Here is a 27404-nt window from a genome sequence, read left to right as displayed (position 1 = left end):
CCTTCAAAAACCCCACCAGTCAAACTTGCGGCTGTCTAACTAATTGAAGCTGAGGTCATCCACTTCTCCTGTACCTCCCTCCCCTCTCTGGCCTTTCGCCAAGCAGCAGCTGAGCAAAAGGAGCAGAGAGCGCCCCCGGGGGCTAGGAGGTCTCCAGAACAGAGAGCGCGGGGGGGCTAGGAGGTCTTCGGCTTGACAGCTTTAAGACGGGTGATCGATGCAACAAGCCTGGACCTCGACGCGGAGGTTAGCCGCGTTTGTTGCCTCTCTCCTGATCCCCAGCGGACGTGCCCTGTTCCCGGCTGAAGGCCCTGTCCTCAAACAAACAGACAGCCAGCCACACATAGCAAAGCATCGCACACAAACAGATCATCCAGGGGTGATTGAGGTAATTGCTTGCAGTTGTGGCACTGTGTCAGAGAGAGAGAGAGGGCCTCAGAGAAAAGGTGAGAGACGTGTAAGCTCCTGTTCAGGATTCATTTCAGGCCTCGCTTCACTCTGCTCACTCTTACACGATCCGGACAGGACGGAGGAGGGGGAAGAGAATAGCATTTCAAAACCAAATTTTTCACACTCCTTTTAGTTCCCCTTTGGTACCCCTCGACCCGATTCCCCCCCTCCTGAAAGTGAACTAAATATCCACATGGCAATTTTGGTCAGCAGAACAGAACCCCCCCCCCCCCCCCCCGGGGTCTGGAAATACTGACAGAAGGAGTCCAACTCCTTAAACTGTGTTGGCACACTGCCTTCATTCAGAGCGAACAGACCTTAATCTTAATTGTAGGTTCCTCTCAGATTTATCATTTGTCTTGCAGGCTGACAGTGGGAGACTCTCGGGCTATGAGTTCTGTACCCACAATACTGGTTGAAGCAATTCTTCTTATGAAACGTTCTATGTTTGTTGGACTTTTTATGTTTATGATGATAATCAACATCTCCCCCCCCCCCCTCAACCTCCTCACTGTTCCTTCCAATTTGTGAACGTTTTATTCCCAGGGAGTTTTGAGTGGTCAGGAATGCTGCCTTTTATCATATTTCTCTGTTATGTTGCCTAGTTAAGTCTGCTTGGGGAAATAATGATCTTCATGATGTAACCATGTGTACTCTTTAGTCTTGCTTTTGAGAAAGAACAACATAATTGAGCATATTTTTTATTAAATTAGCTTTACTACTACTGTCTTTCTTTTTTAACCAGAAGATGATTGCATTATTGTAGATACTAATGAATAGATACATTATACCATTATGTCTCTCCGGATAACTTCTGGCTGCAAAAAAGGACAAACAGACTTAACTGCAGTTACCTTGACTTTCTATGGAGACGTAAGCTACTTCCCCAAGCTATAGAGAGCCAAAGTGGAACGTCACTTCCTGCTTCAGCACTGTACCAGAGATTTTCATCCGCCATTTATTTTCCCATAGACATTTCGTCAAATGCTTAGAAAAAATAGTTCTACTTGGTCAAACCAAACGGTTCAGATATATTTAGAAACAGGAGAGACCATTTCACTCGGACCAAAACTAAAAAGAATTGCGGATTTAAAGAAATAATTTTTTCAATGCATTTTTTTTTCAGTTTTGGTCGGAGTGAAATGTTCTAGGGTCTCTCCCGATTCTAAATATAGCTGAACCATGTTGTTCGACAAAGTAAAACTATTTTTATAAGCATTTTACGAAATGTCTATGGGAAAATAAATGGCGGATGAAAATCTCTGGTACAGTGCTGAAGCAGGAAGTAGGCGGTCACTTTGCCTCTCTATATCAGCAGTAAAAAATCTATCTGAGCAGGGAATAACGCTCACTTCAGGAACTCTGGCCATTGATAGCTATGTCAACAGGGCGGAGCGGACGTACGCAGGCACCCGCCGTAGGTACAGGACTTCATTTCCTGACTTGAAAGAGGAAACGAGAGGGACCAGCCGTGCACAGAGGGGCAAGTGATGAGGGAGGACAAGCCAATGAGCTTTTAATCACCCTTTAATCAAAGCAAGCCTCGATATATTTTTTTTTGAAGACTGGGTTCTCCCGGCTGTTTGAAGCACAAACCGCTGGCTGGGTTTTGCTCCGTCTTATGAGTGGTTCTGTCCGGACAAGAAGAAGAGGCTGTGAGTGAAAACAAGGAGGAAGTGGTTGATGGAGGTGCTGATGGTGCGGTGGTGGTGGGCCAGTCTTCACAGCACACGTTTCAGACAGACAGCTGCTCACGGGCCCGGTGCTGGAGACCCGATCTGGACCTTCAGACAGACACGGGCTCGGTGCTGGATATCAACATCGGGACATTTGAGGACTTTCACTTCCTGATGACTTTTACAGGCACTTCACAACTTCTCTTGTTCTCCTCACATGGGGTTTGACTGTGTCTATCTGCTAATGATATATACTGTAGGCCTTGCAAAGACATGTGCCAGATATCTTTTCTTCACTGAAATTCTATTCGACTAGGCATCTCGCTGCGCTTGATTACTAGGCTCGTCCGCTGCGCGGGCTCGCAGCCTTGCCAGCCCTGCAGCTCGCCCAATGCGCGGCGGCTGCTGCGTGGCCTCACATGCCCTATTGGCACACATGCAATGTCTCCCTCTCTCGCCTCTCTCTCGTGTGTGTGTCACTGATGTGATGTCGACATCATCAGTGATGTCACAATTCCTATGTATGACATCAGTGATGTCATCAGTGACATCATCAATGAACTATAGCCTTGTGTGTGTGTGTGTGTGTGTGTGTGTGTGAATTTATGAAGGGGAGAGAACGTAGGGAAACAGTGGATGGATAAATCCAGAACAAGGCGGTAATGCAACATAAAGGATGCCGACTGCCATAAAACACCACAGAAGAAGAAGTGAATTTATGACATCACTGGGACAGAGAGAAACAGACAGAGCCCTAGCTCCCTTTTATAGATAATAGATTTATATTATGGTTATGATGATGATGATGATGACGATGATGAAGATTAGTAGTAGTAGTAGCAGTAACAGTAGTTGTTGCTGTTGTAGTATTATATTGTATTAGTATACGGTGGCACAGTGGTAGCACTGTCGCCTCACAGCTTGAAGGTCCTGGGTTTCGATTCCCACCTAGGATGCTGTGGCTGCTGAGGATGCCCCCCCCGCCCCCATGTCTACCTCAGTGCCCACTGCCCAAGAGCATCATGGAAAGAAGTTTGACCACTTTTTTGTGTCATCCTGATTAATTATTTTGTACTGTATTTTTTGAAAAGAACTTTGATTACCAGACCTTTTAATCAAATTAGTAGCTATAATTGATGATGTGATGGTGTTACAGTAGGCTACTGGTGGAAGTGCACGGTCACAATCTGGCCCTCTGGTAGTGAGGACATTGTTTGTGTGGCCCTCGCTATCATCCAAGTTGCCCATCCCTGAGCTACAGTAAATAGTGCATACCGTAATTCCCCTGAGCAATGCACATGGCAGAGTGTTACAGGCAAACACACAGAGCCTGCTTCTGAAAGAGGTTCTGCAGCAGAGCACCTACAAATACTGTATATTCTTTAATCGTTGCAGTACAGTAAAATAATGTTTTAACTTTTTATTTCAGTATCAGCAACTTATACAATAATCTACACAATTGTGTCTACTGTTTTTCTTTTTTCTTTACAGCTGTACCCAAGGTTGATATTACATTACATTCATTTGGCAGACACTTTTATCCAAAGCGACTTACAATAACACATTTTTGTCAGCAATAGAGAAATCAACTATGCAACACAGTCTATAAGCTGTGTTTCCATTACAGTTTTTCGCAAAAGAATTGCGATATTTCTACAACTTCGACAATGTACAATTGCGACTTGTAGGCGTTTCCATTGAAGTTGCGTTTGAGTGATTCCCCGTTGCAGCAGCTGCCACAGTGATTACGCACGGGGATCTGCCCCATATCCCGTCCCCTGCATGCTCAAATCCAACCAATGGTCAATGCAAATCCCAACATGAAGTTACAATGCATATAAACGAGCCTGATTATCAATTCAAAAGAAAATGAGTCGCAAAATGTTGCTGGCTGCGTGAATGCAGTCAGCGCGACAGGCAGAGGAAAAAAGGTAGCCTAATAGCCTACAACTGGTCCGATTTAGAGATGGAGGGGGGAAAAGGCTGATTTGGTTCTATAATTGCACCTGAAACGTGTGCAATGTATTAGCCTACTCACAGTCACTGTATTCACTTCAGACAGCACCACCGCACCAGTGTGTGCTTTTCATCCTCTCATCTCGCCGCTGTGCCAAATGCGCGCACACAGGCAGCCTGCTGTCACCATGGACCGATTTCTGCCATTAAACATTATCTAATTTGCCCGGCTACGCTTTTGCATAACACTCGTCTTTCTGCTAGGTAGCGTTGCTTCAAAGTTTTCCACTTGCTGCGGAGGTTTTGACACGGCTATCGAACCTTACTTACCAAACTTATTTTCCGCTCCTTTTCCAAGGGATAATATGGGTCACATGACGTGCAAATGCGAAAAATGTGTTTCCATTACACTTTTGCGATAAACTTCTATATCGACACGTCTGAAAAACCACCTCATGAGAGCGAAAAAACTTTTTGCGATATTTGGGAGGTTTTTCGAAATTCACGTGTTTCCATTACCCAATTTCTATTGCGATATATAGATTTTGCGCATTTCTGAGAGTAATGGAAACACGACTGACAGCTACAACTTCTGAAGGAACAGTGGTACAAGTTTTTTGAGAGAGAGAGAGAGAGAGAGAGAGAGAGAGAGAGAGAGAGAGAGAGAGAGAGAGAGAGAGAGAGAGAAGTTAGTTTCAAGAAGGGCCCAGATGGAGCCTGAAAAGGTGTGGTTTAAGTCTTTGCCGAAAGATCGGCAGTGATTCGGCCATCGTGACCGAAGGTGGAAGCTCGTTCCACCATTGAGGTGCCCGGGACGAGAAGAGTCGCGATCGGGATGAGCGACTTTTGAGCCCCCGTAGTGAAGGAGGGGCGAGGCGACCTGCACTGGTGGAGGAGGGGAGGGTGCGGTGAGAGATTTGGAGCCTGACCATAGATTGTAAGTACAGAGGAGCTGTCTGGTGTTACTGCCCTGTAGGCCAGAACCAGTGTCTTGAATTGAATGCGTACCGAGATGGGAAGCCAGTAATGTGTAATTTGAGAAAAAACACAGACAAAAAACAAACATAAAAAAAATAAAGAGAGAAAAAAGTAAAATCATTTTTGAAGCCATGGGAAAAGGAGGCCTATAATACAAGATATGGTCTGATCTGGAATATAGCAGTTAGGCAGTGAATTGGTAATCTGCAAGAAGATGACCACAGAGTATTGATGTATATCCCCAAAACAAACTATACGTTGTTACATAAGTACGATCAGGATACATGCACGTAGTTAGGACTGGATGGTTCAACTGCAGGGGTATGAGGTAACATACAAACCCCCAAAATGTGCGTTCCACTGTTAATACACTGGTTAGCTTGTGGTCGTAGCACGACGATACCATGTGTGGTGCATGGCTTCAATATGACAGATCAGGCTTTTCAGCTCTGCAACGAGGAAATGTTTGGTGGCATCGCTGATCTACTGTATACAGTACGATCTCCACAATCAACTCTGGAACCCGAGAAACAGAACTATGTGTGGAAAGCGGGGTAGTGACCTCAGCGAAAACCAGAGTCTTTGCTTGTAGAGTTTCTAGCATCCGTGTGCCAATCTGACAATTTGTGTGCCGTAGCGTGTCTCTCGTTTTGCTGGTTCAATATTTATTCTCCCGTCTCCCTTGACAGACTTGATGCTGTTTGCCAGGCTTTCGAGTAAATAGGGGCATTCTTTCTGCTTGAAATGACTGTTGAAATAAAAGTGGAATAAGATAAATAAATAAACGTCAAAACAAGATCATTCTAGGGTAATAATGTCTGGATGCAGCTAACTACAGTATGGCACTGCGCTATATTAGCGCAAATGTATTCTTTGCGATCACTGGTTATGAAAAGCAGACCAAGTTTCCAACGAGAGGTTAGAACGTGGCTATCTTCGGGGGAAGAAGAAGAGATAGACATTGAGTGCCATTTAAAATACCACATCATCAATTAGTTCAAAAACGGTGATTGATAGGTATTTATTCCCAGTAGAGGTGCAACGATTAATCGATTAGTCGATCGACAGAAAATTAATCTACAACCATTTTGATAATCGATTCATCCTTTTGAGTCCAATTTTAAGAGAAAAGATCTAAATTCTCTGATTCCAGCTTCTTAAATGTGAATATTGTCTGGTTTCTTTACTCCTGTATGACAGTAAACTGATATTATCTTTGAGTTGTGGACAAAACAAGACATTTGAGGGCGTCATCTTGGGGCTTTTGGAAACACTGATCGTCATTTGCTACCATTTTCTGACATTTTATAGACCAAACAACTAATCGATTAATCGAGAAAATAATCGACAGATTAATCGATTGTGAAAATAATCGTTAGTTGCAGCCCTAATTCCCAGTCCCCTAAAATCTTTAGGTAACAAGGGGGGGGGATACGTTGCAGTTATCACCTCACTCATCTTTATTATATAAATCCCCACGATGGAAACTTTAGCCTCAAGTTGGAGGCATTTCTGAGAATTCCCGCTGTGGACATCTCCGTCAAACTGGAGTTGAATGAGTGTGTGTGTGTGTGAGGAGACAAGAGGATTCCTGCTCGCTGTGTCAGAGTGGACCTCCTGCTGGCTGTGTCAGAGTGGACCGCCTCAGTCTGAAGTCCCCTCCCACTTCCCCCAGATATAGGGAGCGTTTACACTAGTAGGGGAGTCAATCAGACTGGGATCTTTAACTGGTGCACGCTGCTGGGTCTCTCTGCACCTCTGCACACCCAGCGCACGCACGCACACACACATGCATACACACTCACAGACAGAACAACACACGCGTGCACACGCATACACACACGCCAGCACACATATGGAGTACTACTGTTTCCTCCTGCTCTGGATCTGTAGCCAGCTGCTAGGTGAGTGAGGAGTTGCACTGTGGAGTTTTGTTATTGTTTTTTTTTTAATTATTAGTTTCATTGATCATTGGGCTGTTTATGAGTTAGCGTTTAATTTGCACTGGGAGGCTTTTGCCGCTAAGAACCTGGCAACCCCGTCCCTCTCTCCCCTATTATAATGTAGTAGCCTGTACTGTGTAGGCTCTGTCTCAAAAGACTAAAATGCATGTGTGTCTGTTAAAATCATGAATGAACATCTGCCTAGTAACAGGTTGACCATCGTTCACTTTATCGTCCAATCAAAATTACTGTTTAATCCGTTGGAAAACAGACCTCTCCTGTGTGTGGATGTTTTTGTGTGTTTGTTTGTTTTGGGGGGGGGGCGGGTACGACGCATAGGTGTGCATGCTTGCATCTTGGTATGTTTGTGTCGTACGAATATATGAATGTGACCCTTTGTGGAGAGAGAATTCTGTCCGCACGTAGTTTTGAAGTACAATAATGTGACAGTAATTGTCAGTTGTAACTTGCCAACTTTGCCAACTGGAAAACTTTTAGACTTTGCCTTCGAAAAAGCTTGAAATACATATCTAGAATGCTACAACAGCTACAGTAGAAGAGCTACACAATAGATCAATTGATAGAAAACGTCTCCAGATTTTCCTGTTCCATTATATATATATATATGCGTGGCCTGAATTGGAAACCTGAATGTGCTTAACCCATTGATACCTGATGCAGCATTTGTGTGTGTATCCCTTTGAGACCGCGAACCGCGTTAACGCGGTTCGCGGTCTTAAAGGGATACGCACACAAATGAGGGATATACACGCAAATGCTGCATGAGGTATCAATGGGTTAACACAGTATACAGTAGTGCACTAAGAGAATGACTGACTGCTATCCTCTCCCACCGTCTCACACACTGTAACCTCACATCTCGACCCCGTCCTGTGGTGAGAGACACGGGGAGGCGGAGCTCGGAGGATGTGTTGGCTTCCTCAGGTCCAGCTGAGGTGCGCTGCGTTTTGATTGGAAGCAGGCGTTTGAGATGAAAGTTGACGCTATCTTCTTCACAATCGGCGCTCGAGAGTTTCCAGCCCAACTGCAGAGATGTTGGCTTGGAGCCAGAACTGTCTGGCGTCAATTACCAGTGAAATCACAAGAGCAGTAACCCATGCGAGAGAGAGAGAGAGAGAATGAATGAAGAGAGAGAGAGAGAGAGAATGAATGAAGAGAGGGAGAGAGAGAGAGAGAATGAATGAAGAGAGGGAGAGAGAGAGAGAGAGAGAGAGAGAATGAAGAGAGGGAGAGAGAGAATGAATGAATAAAACACCCCCCCCCCCCCTTAAACTAACTATAACAGGTCCAGTAAGGTTTTTTAATTAATTCATCCATACTAATTAGATAAAAATAAATTAACAAATAAGGGGGTTGGTACAGTGCCAAGTGTAACCTTGCAAAGCAGCTGGATTCGCGCGAGATCACGAGATCAGATCACACGTGAAAACAAAACCATTTGGTAGTGTATGTTAGAGATCTTATTATTGTGGGGGTTTATTGAACTTATTATTTACTATGTGACCATTTCACATTGTGTTTTCTTCTTTCTTTCTTAAACATTACTCTCTCCTTTGGTAACACTTAACAATATTAATTCATATTAATTAATGCTTGGTTCATGCTTAATAAGCATGAAATAATCCTTAATGAACAGTTAACTCATGTGTCTAGTATTACTAATGGTGTTCTAACGTATTGTGGTTGTGTTGAGGGATGAAGTCACTGAGGTTACGGTTACAGCCAGTTTACGGTCAAGGCTGTTAATTAAGGGTTCTGTTAATGCTCGTTAAGCATTAGAGTAACTACCCCTTAATTACCCTTATTGTGAAGTTTTATCACTCCTTTCCTGTTAAGCTGCATCATGTCGACGTCAACAACACAGTTCAGGACTTTTGAGGTTTGAGCGAGCAACTCATTAATCCTCAATTTTGGACATTTGGTAAACAATGCAAAACTAAAGAGTGCACGGGAGGAAGTCTCGACTGTAAATATTTGCTTTGATTTTGGAATTTGTTGGAAGTGAGGTTTTGTCTCTCATGCAGATGCTGACCTACTGTAGCTGGAGTCTGTGAGGGAAGCAACCAAGACAAGATGCTGGCTGCAGTGGGAAAACTATTGGCATGCACATACTATACAGTAGAGAAAGGGGGCTGCGTTCAAGAAAGACCACTGTTTGTTTAGTCGTGGGACTGAGGATCCCATCCAGATACTTTGAGCAGGGTCGTTTCATTCAGAACTAGGAAGTAGGAGGAGAAGATATAGAATGTCAGAGGGTGTCTTCCTCCTGCCACAAGAACTGACTGCCAATCATCTAAAAGCAGTGTTGGGCAAGTTACTTTCAAAATGTAATATACTACATATTACTAGTTACTTTCATTTGAAAGTAATAAGTTACTTTACAATATTACTGTCTGTGTAGAGTAACTTGTTACTTATTACACTACTTTTGCATTACTTTCACCAAAACAACAGCAGCAGCAGAATGACATCGCCGCCCAGGAACCATCCCGAATAATAATTTCAACCGCCTTGAAGTCAGTGTAAACAATCCAGAATTCTAAATCTTATTCTATTCCTTTGTTATTGTCATCTATAATGGTTATTTGCATAAAAACACACAGTTTGATTAGGAAATGATTGTATCTTTTTTAAACATGTGCTTTGATTTAATAAAATGTAACTCAATTTGTAACTTGAGTTACTTAACAAAGTAACTGGTATAATATTACTGAAATCCTATAAGTAATAAGTGATATTACTGAGTTACTGCTAAAAGTAATATATTAGATGTAATATGTTACTTTTGTAATGAGTTACCCCCAACACTGTCTAAAAGACACAGTTATGTCTAACCTAATTTGCATAATGCATATACACAAACTATGTGCTCCTTAACAGTCAGGTTTGTCCTCTTGGTCACCAATGGAGATTTACTTTGGGATTTGAGAAGCATGTGAAAATCATATTTGGAGAACAGCTATACAAACAGACAAAAATGAGTGATCTACCAAAGTCAAATATTGCTTCAATTTGCTTTCAAAGGACAACTGAAAGCACTTTGAAGATAATCCAACATAGTTAGATAGTCAGAGTAGATTCATCTAGGGGTCATAAAGCAAAAACAGCACCCATTTGTGGTCACCATGTGGCGCACTTGGACGTGTGATGCTTGACACACTGTCGTTTAAGAGGTTCAGGCTATGAAGGCCAATTTAGAGTTATTATACCGTTGATTGACTTTTATGGGCGATTTATGGGCCAAGTTATTAATTCTCTCTCATCCAGTAGATGTTACGCAACATCAGCTCAACCGCAACATCTTCTCAGTGTTCAGTAGTAACATTGTTTTATCTCTGTCAGTTAGAAGAACCTGGCAACTGCTAGCTTCCAATGTCTTCACAGTGACATGCAGTTGTGTGCGTAACACTGTAGCTGACCTGAGTTGGGTATGCTGCTGCATATACGATGTGGCTTAAGCGTTGTCATGGAGGGCTAGTTTGGATGCCTGGAGGGTCTTTGGATGGTTAAAAAGGTCAACAGCTTGGTAAGCTGGCTGTTATGTATGGAGCACATCTGGTTTCACATTAGCCCATCCCCTCCCAGCGCATTTACCTTGGCCTGGGGTCCTGCAGATATCATGTGCCAAAATGGTCAAAAGTATATTGTCCATGTATCTTTCCAGAGAAAACCATTTTCATGGAAACCCAGATCAAATGGAAAAAGGCTTCATTCAGATGCTTTTGGAGATGATTTGATGCTCATGTTTGTTCAAACTATAGACTGTATAAAAATATGGACGTCGCCGCCATGATGTCACCCGCTGGTTTCTGGACTCGCGTTCTGAAGCCTCGAGTTTCGCATTGTGACCGTCGCCATCTTGTTTTGGTTTCAGCCATATTTGGGCCAGAAGAGCCGTAGCGCCGCCTGTTAATCGGTCCGTGATCTGCGAGACTGGAGGAACTATTTTCTTTTGACCGAACTACACCCTGTAGTTACGCTGCTACTGTAGCTAGTTCCTACAAAAGAAAATAGTTCCTACATGAAACTGCTCACAACAAAGTCTGTGCATTATCTCGAGTACCCGGGTCATGATTTCTGGAAAGAGACAATGCTGTTGAGTTTGTCAAATGTATTTTTTTGGTAATTCGAGCACCACAAGCCGAGTGCCATCCAGTTCCATTGTATTGGAGAGAAGGCAGCCATCTCTACTGCCAAACTCGGGCAACTAACACAAAACGATATAGATGGATAAATAGCACTAACAAGTGAGAGGAAAAATATGTTTTTTCGGATTTTAGGGTGAGCTGTCCCTTTAAAACTCAATCTACTAGCCCCATAACGAGGGTAACAGCCATGAGCATCTACACGTACATACACACGCCAGACTACTAGTATGCAATAGTTAACGTAAAAAGCGAGAGACGACATGATATGCGCATATGCTATTCCTATATTCTTATCCGCATGAACATAGTGTAACGCAGAGAGGTGTCAGTGGAGTGTTATGTCCTGTGTGAGGATGCCTGCTAGCCACTGGTTCCTCCAGGTTTGCGTTGTGTCCGTGGGGCTGCTGCTCTGTGTCAGTGGGTCTGCGGGCGGCGCTCCTGCAGCTTGGTGTCGGGCCAAAGTGCACTAAAGTGGCCGCGCACCGGCAGCCACCGGGCCTGAGGTTTATTTATCTGGGCACGGAAGCCGGTACACAGAGGAAACCCAGCAAGAACTCCCGACCCGACCCGTTAGAGAGGGCTGCCGATATTACTGGGGGAATATTAAATTGCTCTGCCACGTTTTAGGGGCTCGAGATGGAAACTGGACGTCCTCCACTCGCGTGCTTTCACCCACCGACACTTTCCCCCCTGTTTTACATCTCGCCTTCTCCTCGGTCAGACGACACCGACTGCTGCTCGGAGTCTGAGGGCAATTTGCCTTTCTCTTAAAAGCCATCAAAGCATCGCGGCATCAAAGAGCAAAGCAGCTCCCAGAATCGTTCGCATTTATGTGCAGAAAAATGACAGAAACTGTATCGCGGAGCTGACATTTCAAAAACACCATAGCCTGCCTCCTACCTCCGTTTGTAAAATTACACCATTCGTTCAGTTACTTTGTGATTTGATGTCGTTTTTTTTAAATGTGCATGTGTTCCCAATCCCAACAACACACAATCTATTTGAGTCTCTCTTTTCATGTTGTCTCCAGATAAACAGGACTCACAGGAGAATGTTTGGCGGCTAGGCTAGCATCATCAAAGACCAGCTGGCACGCGGAACATGGGAACCATTCATGCAACAGGATATGAGCAACGCGAGAATGTGTCAATATTTAGATGAATGTATATGCATGATAGATATGCCATGAATGGAGGGTTTCACCAGACAGAACAAAATGGGTTCTATGGTTGTGGCGTTTCAAGGTGCGATACACTCCGGGTCGCTTGACAGAACTCAACAGACCCAATTGTTCCGAGTCCAAAAAGGAGACTGTGTCTCTGTCTGTCACCGCGCTAATGTTCTGTGGTAAAGCTGTGGTCTCCTGGGTTCTGCTTCTGCTTCTCGCAGTCTCAAACCCCCTGCATGATGTATCAGTCCCACTTGTCTAACTTGTTGAAGAGGAGTGGGAGTTGCTGGTTGGATTCCCTGTTGTTGACTTCTTCTGCAGCTTATTAACACTTCAGAATATTCCCTATCTAAGGAATTATGTGTATTTCGGATTCTTGACGGAATACAGCTGCTCAATATAACTGTAACAACTCCTCTGCATCTCAAAATCCAAACGATGACTAATGCCAACAAGTGCAATGGTATACGTCTGCTAGTTAACAAACATTGGGAGCTGAATAGACCCTTTTCACGGGGGCCATACCTGTGTTTACCCTGCCTTTTGGACACAAAATGGCCCCCGTGAAAAGGGTCTATCGCAACTCTTTTACTAAAAGCCTGCACAATTTAATTTAGCATTGTATTTGATCTTATTTTTTATCTTAAGCGTTAACTATCGTTAACACACTCGACGACCGTCACACCATAAACTAATACGAACGACGTTTGTTTGTTTGGACTAGTTGTGTTAATTTTAGCAAGACCGTGACTTTAGCAATGAGGGACGAGCTCTCACCAATCAGTAGCTTGCTGCAGCGCACACGGTTCTCTGCGTTGATTCGCCGCCATCTCTCTGCGTCCTCCACGCCGTCGAGCCCCGCCCGGTCTGGTCCGGAGTCGGACCCTCTCTCTCTGGTGAAGCCCTCCGCTCGGCAAGCACCCGACGACCACCTGGTCCGATCGCTCCGTTGTCTTTGCTGAACTCCAGCATGCAGGCGAAGATCTGTTGAAACGGCCCATAGACAAATTGTTACATACATAAAGTGATGGATGGGACCCGTGTCCCAGGGTAAAGAGTCAAAGAGGCATTAGGCCGTTCATATTTCCATCAAGAGTAAAGTCTTTAGTCCATGACGCCACATGGGAAAGCATTCTCCCATGCGCTCGCCCATCCGCAGCTCCTCTCACACGAATGTCTCTCAAGCAAACAATTCTCACTCTTCCCGCTTCCGTCAGGGCGGGAAATGACGTTGCAGCCCCCCCGCCCCTCACAAGGTTAGCCAATCACAACGGCCCAAACTGATAACGCACAAATATTCTCAAGTCACTCAGGCAAAATGGCTCTGAGTGACAGATAAACTAACCAATAATGCTAAAAATTGTATCTACTCACGGATCGCACCTTAACAGATGGTTCATCCAATCACGTGCCAGGTAGCTTTTTGAAAGGCCCTTTCAAAATTTGTCTAACGCGTTCCCAGATTCTGTGAAAGCAAACCATCTGGCAGCATCAGGTTAGCGACAGAGAGACTTGTTTAAAATCTCATTTCAATTCTTGCTTTATTTAAGGACAGATTGGAGCATATTGCTGTCTGAGAGGTTTGGGGACACCAGCTAGAAAGTTATGTATTTACAACTTTTTTTTTTTTTTTTTTTATAACTGAGGCTGCTGCTTGATTGAACATGGTGATATAGTTGAGTTAGTAGCACGGGGAGAACAGTGACAAGAGATGCTATGCTGACAGGGATGAGGGACAACATAGGCAAAGAGCATCGGCCCAAGACTTGAGCTTTGTAGGCATGCACACCATCAACGAAGCAGAAAACGCCACGGTGGCTCAGTGGTTAGCACTGTCGCCTCACAGCAAGAAGGTCCCGTGTTCGAACCCCGGTCCGTCCCAGGTCCTTTCTGTGTGGAGTTTGCATGTTCTCCCCGTGTTCGTGTGGGTTTTCTCCCACCATCAAAGAAAGACATGTATGTTAGGGTTAATACTCCTGTCAGTGCCCCTGACCAAGGAAATGGCAAAAGAACTGGAGTTGGTCCCCTGGCGCTGCACTGCGGCTGCCCACTGCTCCTAGTTCTAGGAAGGTTCCTAGTAGAGGATGGGTCAAATGCAGAGGAGGAATTTCCTCATGGGGATAAATAAAGGATAACTTAACTTAAAAAAAATAAAATTATCTTCTTCATTAACCAAAACATAACTGATAGTCTTCATAGCTGTGGTGGAAATGACAAGATTCTGTTTGTTTACATGCTACGATTCACAAATTCGTCCAATAAATGTCCGACCTGCACGACCTATATAACTCATTCCGAGCGTGTGGGGTCAATCAGGTTCAAGACGACCCTGGGCGCCGCACTGACTTCACCTTGACCTCAATTCTCATTTGTTTTGCGGTACGACTCAAATTCGTCTTTTCAAACCTTGTTGATCATTCCTTCACCTTGTTGCTTACATTCAACTGAGTTCCCCCCTAGCAGCAGGGGGGAAAAAGGGCACACTTGACTTGACCCTCACAGATGGCTCGAGTGCTCTGAGAGAGTGGGGAAGTGTGGAGTGGAGTGGTAAAGGGGTTGAATAAGCCCCCGCAGTGTGTGGACAAGAGCCTGGGAGACGACAGGAGGAGCTCTGTGGGGAGGTGGGCTTTACAACCAGGGGGCCTGTGTGTGCCGCGCTGCTCCGTGAAATCCATCTCCTCCACACAGCTCAGATGTTGGGGCTCAAACTGAGAAAAACACATTATGTTGAAGCAATAATACTCCCTTAACAACTCCACTCTGTGTCTCATTAAGCATGAGAAAGCTGCCTTCACTTTCTTTCAATTTCCTCTTCCTTTCTCGCTGTGAAGTCTACTACTGTATGTGAGCGGTGTTTATTCCCTAATCTATCTCTAGCCCAGAGGTTCTCAAATGTTTTTCAGCCAAGGAGGAACCCCTTATAACAGGGGTACTCAACTTGCTTTGGCTCGGGGGCCACTTTTGCAAAATGACAGGAGACCAGGGGCCAGTTAATAAACAAACATTAATATTCATATTTCTGTAGCAGATTGTAGGGTTTTTGGGGTGTCAGCCGGAGTTTAGTCTCACAATTTTATGAACACCGGATAGTTAGTTAGTTAGGTTAAGGTAAGTTAGTTAAGACAGAGGTTCTCAAATGTTTTTCAGCCAAGGACCACTTACAAGATAGAAAATATACCGGGGACCTCCTCATTCTGATTTGTGATTTTGGGCTCAACTTAATTGTTTCCACGGTAACGTGCTTGATTTTTAAACTGATAGGTTTGTCAGATTAGAATGTAATCCATGAACCATTTTAGATTTAAAGCATAACATATTTTCGTTGAACTATGAAGCTTTTGCACACAAAAAAAGTGTTTCCCCCCTCCCCCCTGAAAACTTTTCGCGGACCGCCTGGCAAAGTGCCATGGACCCCGGGGGGTCGCCGGACCCCCATTTGAGAACCACTGATCTAGCCTGTATATTTTTGGCTGCAGTTCAACCATAATTGAGTATCAGTGTAGAAAGGCACACCAGTGTAAGAAGGGCAACATGACCTTTGACCCTTACCTTACAGTAGCTGAGACATAAACAGTGTTGGGTGTAACTCATTACAAAAGTAACATATTACATGTAATATATTACTTTTAGCAGTAACTCAGTAATATAACTTATTTCAGTAATATTATACCAGTTACTTTGTCATGTAACTCAAGTTACAAATTGAGTTACATTTTATTAAATCAAAGCAAATATTTAAAAAAGATACAATCATTTCCTAATCAAACTGTGTGTTTTTATGCAAATAACCACTATAGATGACAATAACAAAGGAAAAGAATAACATTTAGAATTTTGGATTGTTTACACTGACTTCAAGGCGGTTTAATTTTTTGGGGGGGATGGTTCCGGGGTGACGATGTCATTCTGCTGCTGCTGTTGTTTTGGTAAAAGTAATGCAAAAGTAGTGTAATAAGTAACGAGTTACTCTACACAGAAAGTAATATTGTAAAGTAACTTATTACTTTCAAATAAAAGTAACTAGTAATATGTAGTATATTACATTTTGAAAGTAACTTGCCCAACACTGGACATAAATCACCATGAGACAGTACTGAACACTAACATAAGTAGGAGAGGGCTGGCAACGGGTGAAGAAGGGATCAGTTATGGGATTAAGTAGAAGATAAATGAACGGAGAGATGGATTGAGAGGAAGTCAGAGTGCTAGACGATGATGTTCTCCCCTGCTCTCCTCTGCCAAAGAGGAAAATCTCACTCAAGGTTCTCCTCCTCTGCTGGAAATGAAAAAGCTGAAGGATGTTGTCATCATTAATACGATTTTTCTGTCTGGTGACAGCCAGGAGCAATATGAAAATACCTTCTCTGATCAACGTTTTAATCAAAAACAGAAATTTGCGACTCTTTTTCCGTCGTCCGGTCACGCTGTCCAAGGATGTGAGAGAGGACTTTTAATCACACAAATTGGAAATCCGGTTCCTTCTTTGATCGGGTCTCGTCGTAGCGGCCTTTGTTTTCCTCTCTTGCACGTCACATTACACTTGTCCACGAATTATGCTTTCCCACACGCTCTAATCAGGACGTAACCACAGAGCTCAACACGGCTTCACTCGTGCACCATCAGACGTAATTAGATTGTCAGGCACCTCGCTCGCATTTGATGTTGCTGAGCTCAAACAGTGCGACTGTGCAGTCAGAAAAGTGACTCATTTGCTCGTCCTACCAAGCTGGTAATTGCCGAAATTTGCAATCAATTAGTCACTGACTAGTTCCAGATCTTTGTCTGGTAGGCATCTTCTCTAACTGCTTTCCCAGTCTGATTAGCATTGTCTAGCTTCCTTACCACCGAATTGTGAACATCTGAATTGAGGACACAGCTTTTAAATATTTGACTTGGTCATCTTGTCTGTTGTGAGGTTACCTACTAGGGATGTCACGATACTAGAATTTCTACTTTGATACCGATATACCCAGGAAAATATCGATACTCGATACCATTTTCGATACCACATGACAACACATCAAGAGGAATGAAAAATAAACAAAGACAGATGGATGGACAGACGTACGCTTCTCCATAATCTATGTCTGATAAAACTAATTTAAAACTTTGCACTTACACAGCAGATTAGCCCTACTCTAGTCATCAGCCTATCAGAACACAGGAGATTACCCCTGCTCTAGTCATCAGCCTATCAGAACACCTTGAGCTTGTTGAAGCAACAGATACCCACCAATGACAGGGAGGGAGAAATCCGTAGTATGTTTGATTTTTCATTATAGGCACTGCTGATATTGATACTGTTACAAATGAGTATTGTACATGTATCAGTTTAAATTTTTAGTATTGATACTTATCAATACTATCGATACCTATCGCAAATGAGTATTGTAGCCGTTTCAAATCTTTAGTATTGATTTTTATCGATACTATCGATACTTTTGACAACCCTAGTACCTACACGGTATAAGTGACAGAAACGTCTTTGTGGGAATGTAGCAGTGGCTAAGTAGGTGGTCTTGTAGATGCTACGCTGTTTGACTGCTGTGTGGTATGTGTTTCTTTAGAAAGAGGTTGATGGAGGCCTGTTAGTCAAATGTGACGGACAGCTCTACAAGCTCTGCAAGCTTAAGGATGAATATTGACATGCCTTCCAGGGGAAGTGTGTGTTTACAGTAGGGCAGAGGGGTCAGACAGGGATGAGTTTATTGTAAGGAGTGGTCAGAACACAGACAGTCACTATTCTGACATGTTAGTACAAGAACTTTGCGGTTGTTTGTTGCACTTAGGCCAGGTGTTATGGTCTGGACATTTTCCATAAAACACTCCACACGTTCCAAACACCAGGAGCCGAGTGCACCGGCTGGGCGTAAAAAAGTAGGTCTTAACTGTTACGCCGGTCTTAGCTACGCCCGACGTTGTGATTTGAATTTACACCGAGTGCACCAAGCCTGACTTACCATGGTCGTAGCTGCGCCCGGTCTTTAGGCTGCGGACGTGCGCGTCCACGTGAATACGTGCTTGTTGCCAAGCAACACACTTCTCTCAGACGAGCTCGAGACAGCTGACAGACAGCTCCAACTCAGCTCAGACTTATAGAGTTGTATTCAAAGCGTAGAAACGTTCTCACAGCTCAATTTAACAGCGCCAACACAAACAAACACAATCACAAGTGCAATCAGTAATGAATGCGATGGCGGACTGCGCACTGCGGGCAGTTGACGAAGTCAGGAAGAAATGGGAAGATCTTCCGACGCATCGGCTTTTAAAAACCCGCCGACGAGCGGAGGTCCTGCGCCCAAAACGTCCATTCACAGCACATATCGATCGATATTTTTGGAGAAGATTCCCCCGCATCACAGGACTGAACGGCACTGATGGCACAGAGCTGTCAGTCCCGACAGCGCAGATCAAGATGAGACAGCTGCCAGTCAGTATGGGTACGCATTGGGTGTAACTTTTACACCTGCTCCATACCAGACGTAAAAGTTACACCCAGGCGCAGCACATACAGGGCTTAAGACTACATGGTGCACTAGTCATAAAATTAAGTTAGTCGTAACTTTGAGTTCTACGTCGGACGTAGCGTTACACCTAGGCGTACGCCCAGCTGGTGCACTCGGCTCCAGTAGTCACAGTTAAATCCTCCTGGACTTCAGGTTCAGTTCAGTTCAGTTTATATAGCCTGTTACAAAAGGTTTTTTAATGTAGGTCACTAATTGAGACAACAATAAGACAACATTTAATGTCATTGTGTAGGAATTATTATGACCGGTATTCGACCCAGCCTACAATTAGCAGCATCCCACACCAGTGGAACGCGAGTGTCCGCGCGGAAAAGTGACGTCAAATCAGCAGACACGCCCCTCCGCAAGGCTCCGTGCGGATGGTTTTCGACCGGCCATGCGCACGCCGAATTTTGTAACTACGCGGACGCGGACGGGCGGACAAAGTGGAGTTTTCAAGACTCGCGCTCAATTCCGCCTGCAGAAACCCACACAGAGTATACAAGCTCCACACGTTTCCTCGTCGGATTCCGTGTCTCTCATTTCCGTGCGGGCGGCCAAAGCGTCAAGCATAATCCAGGCTTAACTGAGTCTCTCCCTACGTGACAGTGCCTAGTGTAACATTACAGTTGGTCTCTCATATAATATAATTATATATATTATAATATATATATATATATATATATATATATATATATATATATATATATATATATATATATATATATATATACATACAGGCGCAGACTGCATAATCGGGCACGTCGGGCAAATGCCCGGTGGCCTGGCCTGGCCTGGCCTGCAAAAAAAAAAAGGTGTGCCCACAGTCAGGCCAGTCACTGAACAGCAGGCCAGGCGCCGCCTACTGGTTTACTAGTGGGTTTATTACTTTATTCAGGGTTAAAGTGGGTGCATCTCATTGTGAAATTGGACTCGGCCCAAATTGGGCTTCAAACGGCCCAAATCTGGCTTCAAACGACCTAAATTGGGCTTCAAACGGCCCAAATCTGGCTTCAAACGGCCCAAATTGGGTCGCGTCGGCCCGTATCGGCCTGGCCTGCTTGGTATCTAATGCCCGGCCTGAATTATGATCCCAGTCCGCCCCTGTATATATATATAATAATATATAAGGAATTCCTCTCAGACTGATGTCATGACTATGATCCCCCCCACCTCAAGCCGTATCATAACACATCTCCTTATCACCAGCACGTCTCAATGTGCTTGGTGTGGTCACTGGTGGAAATGTTGGTGTTAAATAGAACGTTCTCCTCCAGCCTGCTGCTGCTGCTGTTGCTGCTGCTGCTGATGATGGTGATGGTGGTGCTGCTGCTGCTGCTGCTGCTGATGATGATGCTGCTGCTGATGATGATGCTGATGATGATGATGCTGATGCTGATGACGATGATGATGCTGATGATGATGCTGATGATGGCTGTCTTTCTCTCACTGTCTTGTTCTGCAGGATTCCACGACTGTTTCAACATCGACACTAAAAACTACCGGCTCATCAAAGGTCCCAAGCAGGCCCAGTTTGGATACACTGTTCAGCAACATGTGGCCGCCGGGGGAGAAAAGTGGTAAGGAACTTATACACTACACATACACTATAGACCAAATCACCGTGACGTCACCATGTAAACAAATTTACTTCCGGGTACCACTTGGGGAAGGCGGCAGGTTTAAATGTGCGTGTTGTCATATAAATGCTGTCAAACCCTCTCGTTGTTTTCGGCCGACTACTTTCAATTTAAATGGTTAAACGGTTGGTAAACATGCTTGTCCGACGTATCTAGCCTTTCTTCTGTGTTTGTTTTGTGTAGTGTTAGCATGCTAATAAAATTTGTTTGTCTGTCAAACTCGCTGTTTTGTTGCAGACTCGTTAACGTTAGACAGACAGAGCTACCGACGCCACGTTAATTTAATTTAGCTTCAAGTCTACTCTGGTCTGGTCCAACAGGTAAATTAGCTAGTCTGGTCTCCACTAACGTTAGTGAAAGTGTTGTTATGAATGATATTAAACAACAACACAACAGGGACGAACCATTTTTGTCTTCTTTGTCTGTTTTTGTCTTCAACACGTCAGTTTGTGCCGTCCACTGCCATTATGTGTGGACCCAGGGGTACCCGGAAGTAAATGTAAACACCCCGCTGATTTGGTCTATTCCTTTAGCCCATTGATACCTGATGCAGCATTTGTGTGTGTATCCCTTTAAGACCGCAGTCTTAAAGGGATACACACACAAATGAGGGATATACACGCAAATTCTGCATCAGGTATCAATGCGTTAAGGTGTTGTACCAGCCCAATTACACTAACTCGTGGTTTGCACATAGTTAATTATTTCTCTAAATCACATGCACCACTTGAAGGAACACCTGAGTTGTTCATGCTTTTGTAAACGATAACGAAATGGTTCCAACTTACTATACTGCAGTGGTGGCTGGTGAGCTTGGAAACAGGGGAGGAAGCTAGTGCGGTGAAAAAAATGTGGGCTTTTTTTTTCACGTGTGCGCGCATGTGTGTGTGTATTTGCCATGTTTCCCATGCTGTCAAGCCTCTTAGCTTTCCACCCAGTGAGGAGCATTGCATTAGCACCCAGTGAGAGGACTACAGGACGGAACAGCACCTGGCACCTGAGGCGGTCCCAGGGAAAATATGACGTGTGCTCTGCTGCTGATACTCTCACCCACAAGCAGTTTTTGCCCAAAACGCCCAAATCTCATTTTAAATTAGCATTAGGATTAGACTGTTGTGATGTCATTATTCAGTTTTAACCATCAATAATTGTTCCTTTTCTCATTATTTCATTTCTCAGAGTAAATACTGTATATTTATTTCGAGATTTTTGTCAATTATTTGTGCTGTTATGGTTATAATTAGCCTAGTTACTCACTTCTACACTATCTTAGATTGTGTTACTTATGGATGGCATGGAATTATAGTGAAAATAGATTATCCCCCCTTTTTGCTGGGGACCCCACTTTGAAAACCACTGGCTTAGGCTAGAACTGTTGCGAGAAGGTTTCAGGATTTATCTCTATGCATTAGGCTGTGATTACTATTTATATAAATCTATTTATTCACATAGATTCATGATATATTATGGTATACAGCCTACCTGTGACATCAATGTTTTGATTCATCCTATGATGTCTCACACTCAGGTGTGCTTTCACAAGACAGGTGTTGTCCATTCAATCAGCTAACCTGTCTTTATAATGGCTGTCTTGCACTGTTTGTATGATACTTGACAAAGTCTATGGCCGAAACTGTTGTCAAATAGCGTTAAATTACACTTAATTGCATCTGGAACGAGAGTGTGTCTTCATGTGCACAGTGCTGCACTACTCATTTAGTTATCAACTTTGGAGCGTTATTTACCCCCCCTTCCCGACATCCTAGGTTGACATGCTTCATCCCAATCGATTCCTTATTTCTTCTACTTTCATATGATATAAAGATCACCACTCAAGCTTTAAAATTGAGCCCGCTGTCAGCTATCGATTTACAGGCCAAATTCAGTTAAAAAATGTGTGAATTTAAGCTTCGCGGGTTTTAGTATAAGAAATTACAGGATGAAACTTCAATACGACAAAAATAGCGCTGCTCGGTGAACCATTTCCACGCCGAATTTAATAGAAGGTTCGGATAACTTGAAATCAATTGACTTACTTGAATATCCGTGCTGTCTGTAGGGGAAACGCTGCAGTCGAGACGTTGCCTATATTCCAGTTTTCTGACATTGCAAAAAGCCCGTATCGCGCAGCTCAAGTCTCCCCGCAACTCGAAACTCGTTTTGGTGGTAATCCAATATCAACGACTGTCTGGCTTGTGAACACTTACTGATTGATAAAAAAGTAAATAAAAATAAGAGGGAAATATGATATGCTGCTACTGTCTCAGTAAATCCTTCCTGTCAGGTCAAGCAGTGGATTTCACCTCCTTGATTCAGCGTGACCACAGACCAGCCAGTGGAACAACGTTGCCGATTTTCAGACGTATTCAGCATTGGACAATACAGAATGTCAATCAATGTCAAGCAATCTATCAATCAAACAACAACCAATTAGGGTTTCACCTGGTTTCACGGGCTAAGGGAGAGCTCCCCTCCTCCTCAATCTGATTCGTTGGAAAACACATCACTCTCACTGTTTTCTGTGAATTGCAAGTCTTTTTCATCCAATCTTATTTTTTCATTAGATAAATTACCAAATAAATCAAGCCCACAGGGCGGGTGTTTTTTTAATCCCCTCCCCCATGCTGGGACCAGGGCCAGTGACTCGTCTGCATGGAGCTATATAATGAATGAAAAAATGAGCGTCTGCACATAAGAAAAAACACATTTGATTGATATTTTATTATAAAAAAAAATATGAAAAATGAAAAATATAAAAATAAAAATAAAAAATATATTTTTTTAATATATATTTTTTTTATATAAAATCCCCAATCTAATAGAGGAGGACCATCCTCCTATGCCTCACTGGAAAAACCTCCTCTGCTATACTGTATATCTTCAAGCTATTGTTGGTGATTTTCAAGATCATACCCTTCGTTAGTTAAAAAAGGTTCAATGAATGAATGAATGAATGAATGAATGAATGAATGTATTATTAATTCATTCACTATAGCCCTGTTTTAAGTGAGAAGGTAGATTCTGTGAAAATTCAAGTCAGGACCGACCAAAGTTAAAATCATCCACACATATGCCAACTTAAACCTGTTCTCAAGCTGTTCCAAGGTACAACTAAGTTCCGTAGTTATGCCTAAGGTAGCTACTTCAAATTATATTTCTACCACGACAGCAGGAATATTTCTCCAAAGTACCTACAGTAATTCATACTCTTAAGCTTAACCATCTAGTGAGTCTGTATTGACCATCAGCCACAAGCTAAACCTTCATTATCCATATGTAGAGCAGACAAGCAATTTAGCATCTGAGAACGTATATTATTGCTGCTTCTGTGTAAATGCCAGAAATGAGTCGGGTGGCCTATGGTTAAGATGAAAAGGTCAAGTACATGACTACTGTAAAACATAAGTCTTACATAGTGCAGTCTGTGTTGCTTGGCAGTGAGATGATAAGATGTCTCTGGTTTATTCCCAGGACAGATAGTGATCTAGCTCTCTCTGTGGTGCTCAACGTTCTCCTCCCCCATGCGTTTGTGCTTGCGACACAACTTTTCTTCGTCTGGTAGCTGGACGGATGGATATTTCACATTCATCATATTACCTCATAGCAGCCCCTGACTTCTTATGCACACTGTTATTAGGCCAATTGGCACTGTGCGGTGGCCCAAATTCGCTTCTGGCATCTCCAGTATGTCTGTTGGCCCGCCGGCAGCGCTGTGCTGGAGGCATGCCCAGCTGCAGCGCTGCTTCTGTGTGTGTGTGTGTGTGTGGTGTGTGTGTGTGTGTGTGTGTGTGTGTGTTTTGTGTGTGTGTGTGTGTGTGTGTGTGTGTGTGTGTGTGTGTGTGGCCCGTGTGCAAATCAAGTTGTGCGAGTGCATGCACACACTTTTGATGTGCACGAGTATTATACACACATAGGTATGTATGTATATATTAATATGCATGCATTGCATACAGTATGTTTTTTCCCCCCCTGTACTGAGTTCCAATAGCTTCCCATCATTGCGGTTGAGCTGCTTCCAACAAAGAAACATTTTCATACTGTTCTTTTATCGTTGTTGTTGGATGTACTTTACTTTCGTGACTGATGTTATAGCATTTTTTATTGTTTTCATAGCATTCTGAACTGTCTGGCCACTTATATTGACGCCAATTATGGCAATTATTGTGTCGTTCTGGATAACAACATGATAAATGAAAATTGTAAATTCTTTTAAAAACTATCCTACCATTCCCGATCTTTATACTTTTCGATTTTCAAATATTCCTTTTATCATGTTGTACACTTGGCGAACGTATCAAGGCTCACACTCCTCACCGCCAATGAATAGGCAGAATTATTTGTGCCTGATGGCACTCGTGTTGTAACAGCACTGTGGTAGAAATGGAAAGTTGGTCATTATCAGAGGTATTTATTTATCTTTCATAATTTCCTTCACAGAACTGTTCTATCGTATTAGACTAATTGGTTACCTGAGGACTATTGCACTAACTCACTAATACAAAGGCACCAGTGTGTATGGTGAACGTTGAGTTCAAAGTGTGTTTACTGTCCCATGCTGAGATGTTTACGGACCTTCCTGGCAGATTACTCACACACTGTTTGGTAGTCGGAATGAGGCTGCCCGCACGTGTGTGTGTCTGTGCGTGTGTGTGTGTGTGAGTGTGAGTGTGCGTGTGTGCGTGCGTGTGTGTGTGTGTGAGTGTGCGTGTGTGTGTAAAAGTAAAAAAAACATTCTAAAAGAGGCTTTAGAGTATTGCCGTTGGCAATACAACCACTGTACTGTGCTGGCTGATTGTCATATAGTTACAGTAAATCAGAGAGTCAGTTAAATAGGCTAAGGGCATGTGTGCACATACTAGCAGTTAAGAGTTTTGATTTTTGTGAGGAAAAATAATAAAAAGCAGATCACGGAAACAATACCTGACGTTAGCTTAGCAGCTGCTAGCTCGGTAATCAGCTGGTTAGCACTTCTAACAGACAAAATAATGTTGTGCACAACCAGCAAATGCTTACTGTAACATATACTTCCCAATAGGCTACATGTCCGATATAATCCATACATACGATCGCTGTTACACTAGCCCAGTGATCCTCACTATTTCTTCGATGAGAGCCGCACTGGCAGGACAAAGTCAATAGGAGAGCCACTTTTACTGCAAAACACCAAAAGCCACCCCAACCAAGCACATCTGCCTACCATTTTTTTGTTTTATTGTTTTACAGACACACACACACACACACACACACATATATACCAGTTTCCCTTAGAAAATCTTTCAGGCCTGGAGGGATTTCGAAACGTACCCCGACCGCAACGGTGGGGGCCGTCGCTCGCGACGCTAAAGTTTTAGCTAACCTGTTCACATCTATGTTCGCAATGGCATCCCAAGTATCATCATACTATTATGGGATGCGATGCGAACAGTTGTATTATGGGATGTGCGTTTCCCAGGCAACGACACACGTTGACACGTTTTGGAACAGCGCTGCACGCTGGCACAATGCTCCTAAAAGCAAAATGCTTATTGTTTTGAATGATTTGGCACCTTCTATTACTGTCAACACTGTCAACACCAGTATTGTTGTATTGTAATAATATGCCATAAAGTTTTATTTAAATTTTGGGGAGAGCAGGGGATTTTTTTTTTGTTTGTAATTTCTTAGTCGCCAACTAAAGCTTCGAGAGCCGCCAGCGTCTCGCGAGCCACGCAATGAGGAACTAGGCACTAGCCTAACATCAATTCACAGATTACGTCCTATTTCTCCACCGTCTTGTTTCACTTCCTCCATGTTTGTTGTTGCTATGGGAAACGGCCCAGCGTCTCTCTGGGATCGTGATTCGTCGGCTGGGTTTGCGACGTCACCTGGCTCTTTTCTGTCAGGTTGAACATTTCTCCCCCTTTGAAAGCGCTCCGCTCTGACGGAAAGAAAAACGTCGGCGGGCTGCAGCGCCACCGCCTTTAGTGCGCCCTGTGGTCACTTCCTGTTGCTTTTAATGAGGAAAGGACGCTGCATGGCGCTATATGGAAACTCAGCCTAAGCTGATGATTGCGAGCTCTCCACTGTGCGTGTGTGTGTGTGTGTGTGTGTGTGCACGTGCGCATGTGTGTGTGCACGTGCGCATGTGCGTGCGTGCGTGTGCGTGTGTGTGCGCGCGCGCGTGCGTACAGGAAGGGAGTTGATGTGACACACTTGGTGGGTGAAGTGACAAACCGATCGTAGCTGCCAGGTGACAGAAGTCGCAGCGTTCCTTTGTCACCACACACCGCCATGTTCCCATATAAGCTAAAGCCCGGGGACGCTAGTGTCAGCGAACACCAAGTTCTTTATCGTGCAGAACACGCGGCCCGGCCCAACCGGTCCGTGCCGTGGAAACTCAGCCTAAGCTGATGATTGCGAGCTCTCCACTGTGCGTGTGTGTGTGTGTGTGTGTGTGTGTGCACGTGCGCATGTGTGTGTGCACGTGCGCATGTGCGTGCGTGCGTGTGCGTGTGTGTGCGCGCGCGCGTGCGTACAGGAAGGGAGTTGATGTGACACACTTGGTGGGTGAAGTGACAAACCGATCGTAGCTGCCAGGTGACAGAAGTCGCAGCGTTCCTTTGTCACCACACACCGCCATGTTCCCATATAAGCTAAAGCCCGGGGACGCTAGTGTCAGCGAACACCAAGTTCTTTATCGTGCAGAACACGCGGCCCGGCCCAACCGGTCCGTGCCGTGCCTACCCACCACCACCGCTCCCCGATGAGCAGGTCTGATGATGAGGCTGACATGTGTGGAGGAGGAGGAGAGGTCACAAGAGACACTGAGCTAAATGTCTGAGAGAGAGAGAGAGAGACAGAGAGGTGAAGACATCAGAAAACGCAGGAATGTCCAGAGAGAAGCCAAATGGAACTATAGGGACTGGGCCTTTTCTTTAT

The 27404-nt window shown here is 44.0% G+C and overlaps 2 protein-coding genes across 2 annotated transcripts in view; both read left to right on the top strand.

Moving 5' to 3' along the window:
* Positions 1 to 27404, top strand: part of coro2ba (coronin, actin binding protein, 2Ba) — a 418611-nt gene that overhangs the window by 52373 nt on the left and 338834 nt on the right. The gene's annotated exons all lie outside the window — the stretch shown is intronic.
* The window catches only part of LOC310790898 (integrin alpha-11-like), a gene marked incomplete at its 5' end in the record, with an annotated part of 82949 nt that continues 62460 nt past the window's right edge, over positions 6916 to 27404 (top strand). The window contains 2 exons of the mRNA XM_083652609.1: positions 6916 to 6964; positions 20312 to 20426. Of these exons, the coding sequence (XP_083508735.1) occupies positions 6916 to 6964; positions 20312 to 20426 (164 nt within the window). The remainder of the gene's footprint in view (positions 6965 to 20311; positions 20427 to 27404) is intronic.

Source organism: Poromitra crassiceps, assembly GCF_964638095.1.
Source record: "Poromitra crassiceps genome assembly, chromosome: 16".
Classification (NCBI taxonomy): Eukaryota; Metazoa; Chordata; class Actinopteri; order Beryciformes; family Melamphaidae; genus Poromitra; species Poromitra crassiceps.
This window is presented reverse-complemented; position numbering and strand designations above follow the sequence as displayed.